Source organism: Dendrobates tinctorius, unplaced genomic scaffold (genome assembly GCF_039654945.1).
Source record: "Dendrobates tinctorius isolate UK_male_01 unplaced genomic scaffold, ASM3965494v1 ptg000144l, whole genome shotgun sequence".
NCBI lineage: Eukaryota > Metazoa > Chordata > Amphibia > Anura > Dendrobatidae > Dendrobates > Dendrobates tinctorius.
The window spans coordinates 11,320,537-11,326,932 of NW_027361811.1; the positions used below are offsets into that span (position 1 = coordinate 11,320,537).

The window sequence follows — 6,396 nt, forward strand, 5'->3', positions numbered from 1 at the left end:
CCGGAGGCACAATGCACCATGATAATGCATTAAGTGACGTTGACCTGATGGTGTCTAGGATGAACCACAAGGTTCCTCAGTTCGTGGCCAGGCCCCGAGATCCGCTAGCTATCGGCTTCGATGCTCTGGTGATCCTGTGGTCTCAATTCCAGCTGCTTTGTTTTTTCTGACTTTCCCCTTAATTCTGAGAGTCCTAAAAAAAAAAAAAAAAATAAAGGTGGAGGGAATTCCCGTAATTCTCATAGCTCCAGACAAGCCAAGAAGGGCCTGGTATGCGGAGCTGATGAATATGCTCATGGACGCTCCCTGGAGACTTCCAGACCGTCCTGATCTCCTCTCACAAGGTCCCCTCTTCCACTAGAGTTCACAGTATGAGTTTAATGGCATGGCCGTTGAGGCCGCAATCCTAAAGGACGTCGCTGTTTCCCAGCAGGTCATTCAGACCATGATTAGAGCGAGAAAACCAGTTTCCTCGCGTATCTATCACAGATACTGGAAGGCCTTCTTTCGATGGAGTGAGGACAACGATTTGGTCCCTATGTCTTTTTCCGTCCTTCCATCATGGGTTTTCTAGAAGCGGGTCTTGATGCTGGTCTATCTCTTAGTACCCTAAAGGGTCAGGTTTCCGCTCTGTCAGTTCTTTTCCAGTGAAATCTGGCTTCTTGTTCCCAGTTGAAGACTTTTCTTCAAGGAGTCGCCCACCTGGCTCCTCCTTTCCATCCTCCGAAAGATCCATGGGATCTTAACCTTGTTCTTGGTGCACTAAGTTGCCTTCTTAGTTGCCATTACGTCCATCAGGAGAGTTTCTGAGTTAGCGGCATTATCCTGCCATTCCCCGTTCCTGATTCTACATCAGGACAAGGTAGTTCTCAGACCCGTTCCTTCCTTCCTACCTAAGGTGGTCTCTTCATTTCACATTAATGAAGACATTGTCCTGCCTTCTCCTTGTCCTTCTGTGGTCCATTCCTTGGAGAAGTCCCTCCACAACTTGGATCTGGTCAGAGCTATCCTAGTCTATCTCTCAAGGACTGCTTCCTTTCGTCTCTGATGCCCTATTTGTCATCTGTGAAGGTCCTCGTAAGGGGCTTCCAGCTTCCAAATCCACTATTGCCCATTGGATTCGTTCTGCAATAATGGAAGCATACTGCGTTCAGGACAAACCGCCCCCTCCAGGGGTAAAGGCTCACTCCACCTAGGCAGTGGGAACTTCTTGGGTAGTTTGTCACCAGGCCTCGGCTTTACAATTTTGTAAAGCCGCGACCTGGTCTACTTTGCACACCTTCGCAAGGTTTTACAGTGTTCATATCCATGCCTCGTCTGATGCAGGCCTAGGAAGGAAGGTACTGCAGGTGGCGGTTGTGCATCGGCCGACATAAGTCCGTTCTTTTCTTTGCACTCTTTGTTTCCCACCTATATTGACTGCTTTGGGACGTCCCATGATTATCTGTGTCCCCCAATGAAGCGATAAAGAAATGGATTTTTGGTACTTGCCATAAAATCTTTTATGGAGCCTTCATTGGGGGACACAGCACCCTCCCTGTTTGTACCGCTTTTTGGGCCTACATGCCTTGTTGTTGGGTTGGTACATATGTTGAGCTTTTAGGTTGCTTCTCCTACTGGTTTAACACTAACTGAGGAACTTGGTGCCTGTCGGTGGGTGTATACTGCGGAGGAGGAGCTATTTTCCTTTATCGCCTAGTGTCAGCCTCCTAGTGACAGCAGCATACACCCATGGTTACCTGTGTCCCCCAATGAAGGCTCCAAGAAAGAGAGATTTTACGGCGAGTACCAAAAATCCCTCTTTATGTAAATTTGAAAAGCAAATGTTTGTCAAAGCAGAAGAAAACATTCACGCAATAGTCAAAGGAGGGCAGAGAAAAAAGTCCAAGGTGAAAATCTAAAATGTAATGTACGGTATGTAATAATTCAATATGCAGGACCCTGTCCTAAAAGATGGAAGAACAGAGCTATTGAAGCTGGAACTGGAAAAGAAAGATGCCCAGATAAAGCATCTGAAAAGCAACATTTCGCAGTGGGAGGTTTGTAACGTGATTGCACACCAGCTTTTGCCACTAGAAGACTTCCTCTGACATTACATGTTGCCTTTCCCTTATATTTGATGCAGGCAAAATACAAAGAAGTTAAAGCCAGGAATGCACAAGTTCTTAAGATGTTGCAAGAAGGTGAAAGTAAGTGTATTTTTTGTTGGTTGTTCCAGTTCAATTTTATCTTAAAGGGGATGTCCACTTTTTGTGATGTTTTCAGTTTTTTTTTTTTGTTTTTTTTTCTTCTTGCTAGCACATGCATTTGGGGTTAAAATCATTTTTGCTATTGGGTTTTATTACAAATTTTTCACTGTTTGGCCTTTACAGGCACTTTGAATAGTCCGTAGTCACAACATGTGGGTATTGTTTTTAGTATAATTGAGCAGTGTCTTTAATAATGCAGCTGTGTCCATGTCTTCAAAGCCTTTTTAGTGGTTCTATGTTATCCAAGTGTTTCTGTTCACTGACTGCTAGCCAAAATCTTAAAAATGACATGTTAATCACAAAAGCACAAAGAAAATAAAGATTATATGTAATAAAAGTAAAATTAAAATGTCTAGCATCACTTTACTTTTTCCAAGAAAAAGAGAACATGCAATTTATAGTGATTGGTGAACGATTCGCAAATGCAAAATTTATTTATTTTTTTTTTATTTTCTTACATTGTGTCGGGGGGAAAAAAAAAACTTAAATCCCATGTTATATGTACAGCTCCATCATACAAAATATATGCGACGAATATGGAGTTTCGTACCCAGTGGTTGCTACTCCATGGGTTCAAACCAAACGATAGATTCAGTGGTCAATGCATCATTTCCTATTTGGCGGAGACCATCAGTGATGGAGCAGGGAAGAGGATTCTGATTCTAATCATTGTTTGTGTCTTTCTTCCATTATTCCTGATTTTTTTTTTTTCTTCCATTTAGTGAAAGACAAGGCTGAAATTCTTCTGCAGGTGGAGGAACTGGTATCTATTAAGAATGAACTGACATTACAGGTAAGAAAACAATTATTTTATAATTATTTTGGCTTAGTCCTGACTACTAAAATATATCATCTGTACAACATGTGATTTTTTTATGCCTTGCAATTAATACCAATGAAAACTGTATTTAGTTTTGTAAATGTTATGAACTGCTGATATAACAGATGCCTTCCCTGAGACAATATGGTTGGGAAATCATCCTTTTTGTTTTGAATGAAAATCAGACTTTTTTTTATATATTTTTTAGCCACTCGTGTGAATGTAGCCTTAAAGGGGTATTCCCATCTCCAAAATCCTATATGTAGTAGGTGTAGTAGTAGTAATAATAATAATGCCTCCAATTAGAAATGTATAGTTCTTCTGATCTGCTATGTCGTTTACCCCATTTGCAGGGCATTGCAGTAGCTTAGGTATCCATGGTTACGGTCACTAACATCTGTCACTATGTGAGTGGTCGTAACCATGGATACCTAAGCTGCTTCTGTGGCCTAGATGGGGTATGCGACCTAGCGAACCAGAAGAACTATACTACATTTCTAATTGGAGGAATTTACTTATATTATTACACCAACTACATATTGAGCTAGGATTTTTTGAGATGGGAATACCCCTTTTAAGCCTCCTTCAGATATCCATTTTTCTTATACAATTTCTATCTGTGTTTTTCACAGCTAACACTCGTACCCATATACCCTTATTGTCTACTGGGCTGTCTGTGTATTTTCGCTGACCGGATGGTCTGCACAGAATCACTGTGATTTGCCCGATTTTCAACAGTCTTGGGTCAAACCTGCCAATTAAAGTCTATGGGTCCATGAAAAAATCGAGACATCCATATGCTTTATAGTTTAACAGGCGAATCTTTATATCTATCTGAGAAATGCAGATGAAACGCTTACCAAACCATTATGGTAAAACTGATAATACTGCCACTGGATGTTCTACGTTTTTTTGCTCCCTAATAAAATTGTTAGTATCAATGTTAAACCTAAATGTTTGTTTCCCTGTTCATCCACCAGGTCACCGGTCTGCACGCTGCTTTAGAACAAGAGCGATCTAAAGTGAAAGCTTTACAAGCAGAGCTGACGAAATACCAGGTAGATTTACAGTCATGAAAGCTGCAGCCAGTCTTCATCAGTCACTAGAATTCCTTTAATCCTGTATTAAAGGTGCCTGATAGACTTGGGCATAAAGAAATATCAAAAACCTTATAAGAGCTCTTCCACATTATTCTAATGTAGCTGCAAAAATCAAAATTGAGGCAGCACTTCTAAGGTTAGGGATAAAGAGATGGAACTTCATTCACCCATCTGTGAAGTGCTTAGCCGAAATGTCGCAAGATGAGTGAATAAAGATCCGCTTTTTTCTTTTTTTTCTAAAGCTTGAAAGTGCTGCCTCAATTTTGATTTATTGTATTGGGCTCTTAGCTAGTGGCTCTTAAAGGGAATCTGTCACCCTTTTTTTTTTGCCTTTCACCTGCCGGCATAGACATCGGGGGCTTATCTACAGCATTCTGTAATGCTGTAGATAAGCCTCCGATGTAACCTGAAAGAGAAGAAAAACACGTTATATTATACTCACGGAGGTGGGCGGTCTGGTCCGATGGGTGTTGCCGTCCCGTCCGGCGCCTCCCTTCATGCGATGACGTCCTCTTCTCCCGTCCTGTAATGGCTTCGGCGCAGGCGCACTGCTCTGCCCTGTTGAGGACAGAGCAGAGTCCTGCAGTGCGCAGGCGTCGGGAGAGGTCTGGCGCCTGCGCACTGCAGAATTCTGCTCTGCCCTCAACAGGGCAGAGCAATGCGCCTGCGCCGGAGCCATTTCAGGACGGGAGAAGAGGACATCATCGCATGAAGGGAGGCGCCGGACGGGACGGCAACACCCATCAGACCAGACCGCCCACCTCCGTGAGTATAATATAACGTGTTTTTCTTCTCTTTCAGGTTACATCGGAGGCTTATTTACAGCATTACAGAATGCTGTAGATAAGCCCCCGATGTCTATGCCGGCAGCTAATAGGGGAAAAAAAGGGTGACAGATTCCCTTTAAGGGCTAAACACTAATACCCGCAGTGCTGCCATCTTCATTTTTGTTAATTTACATGAGAAGGTAGCACAAAAAAAAATAGATCCCTGTGCCTTTTTTCTTAACTTGCTGGAAAGGATTATACCTGGATACCTGAACTATGCAATGCCCTGCACATTGGGTTAGCAACATAGTGAATCAGAAGAACTATACTACATTTCTAATTGGAGAAATTTACTAATAATATACCTACTACATACTGGGATAGGATCTTGTAGATGGGAATACCCCTTTTAAGATTATATTTCAAATGCGTTTGTACTAGTGATGGGTGAACCCCCCGATGTTCTTGATTGGCGAGTTCACCCAAGTTCGAGTTCAGGGCCAGAGATGATGTGAACTTGCAATCAAACCCCGAACTTGAACTTTACAGATATGGGCCATTCTAATTATACTTATTTGTCCAGCGACGCGTCCTCCCATCCAGCGACGCGTCCTCCCATCAGCATCTGCTTCCGGGACCGCTCATTAACTGCCAGCAGTATTCACTGCACTTGGCAGTCTTGGGCTTTTTCCGGTAGTGGATGCGGCCCGGAGACAGCGGGACGGGAGGACGTGTCGCTGGACAGGTAAGTATAATTAGAATGGCTCTAGACCCGAACTGTAACACAGGTTTTCCATGGAAACACGTGTCCGGGACTTTGTGACCGAACACTATGTGTACGGTACAGTCCCGAACTTTACAGTTCGGGTTCGTCCATCCCTAGATTGAATGATAGTCTATTATGTCTTCTTTTTACCACTCAGTCATTTTCTAGGAAGAGGATTGATTCACCTTTCTGCTTTAATTTTCTTCTACAGGGTGGTAAGAAGGGGAAGAGGAACACTGAATCTGACCATGGCCGATGATCGATGGAGTAAATGGAGCATTTTCTAATAAGCACTAATGTTTTCTGCAGAGTTTAATCACTGCTGTTTAATGCCATATCTTTTTAATTTTTCATGACTGAATAAAACTTATTCTTCCATTTGCAAACTTGGTCTGTACGCATTAGAAAGTTTACATTCATGACACATGTATAGTCACTTTTCAGTGCCAGGGTGAAGGGCTGCTTTAATATAATGTGTTTAGTTAAATAAGGGCCAATTACAGATTAAAAGGAATAGTTACAGTTGTGGCCAAAAGTATTGACACCTCTTTCAGTGTGATGGGGATTCTGACCACCGCTCGACTGTCATGAGCATACGATGGGATCCCATTCTTGAGATAGATGCAATTCTCATCTGTATCTACTATACTTTTATTGTATACAGTTGTGGCCAAAAGTATTGACACCCCTGCAA

At 42.4% G+C, this 6,396-nt stretch overlaps 1 protein-coding gene across 1 annotated transcript in view; it reads left to right on the top strand.

Moving 5' to 3' along the window:
- GKAP1 (G kinase anchoring protein 1) overlaps window positions 1–6,088 on the top strand; it is a 65,704-nt gene extending 59,616 nt beyond the window's left edge. The window contains exons 9-13 of the mRNA XM_073546026.1: window positions 1,938–2,039; window positions 2,126–2,189; window positions 2,972–3,042; window positions 4,050–4,127; window positions 5,914–6,088. Coding sequence (XP_073402127.1) covers window positions 1,938–2,039; window positions 2,126–2,189; window positions 2,972–3,042; window positions 4,050–4,127; window positions 5,914–5,961 — 363 coding nt within the window. The 3' untranslated portion in view covers window positions 5,962–6,088. The remainder of the gene's footprint in view (window positions 1–1,937; window positions 2,040–2,125; window positions 2,190–2,971; window positions 3,043–4,049; window positions 4,128–5,913) is intronic.
- Window positions 6,089–6,396: the final 308 nt, after the last annotated feature.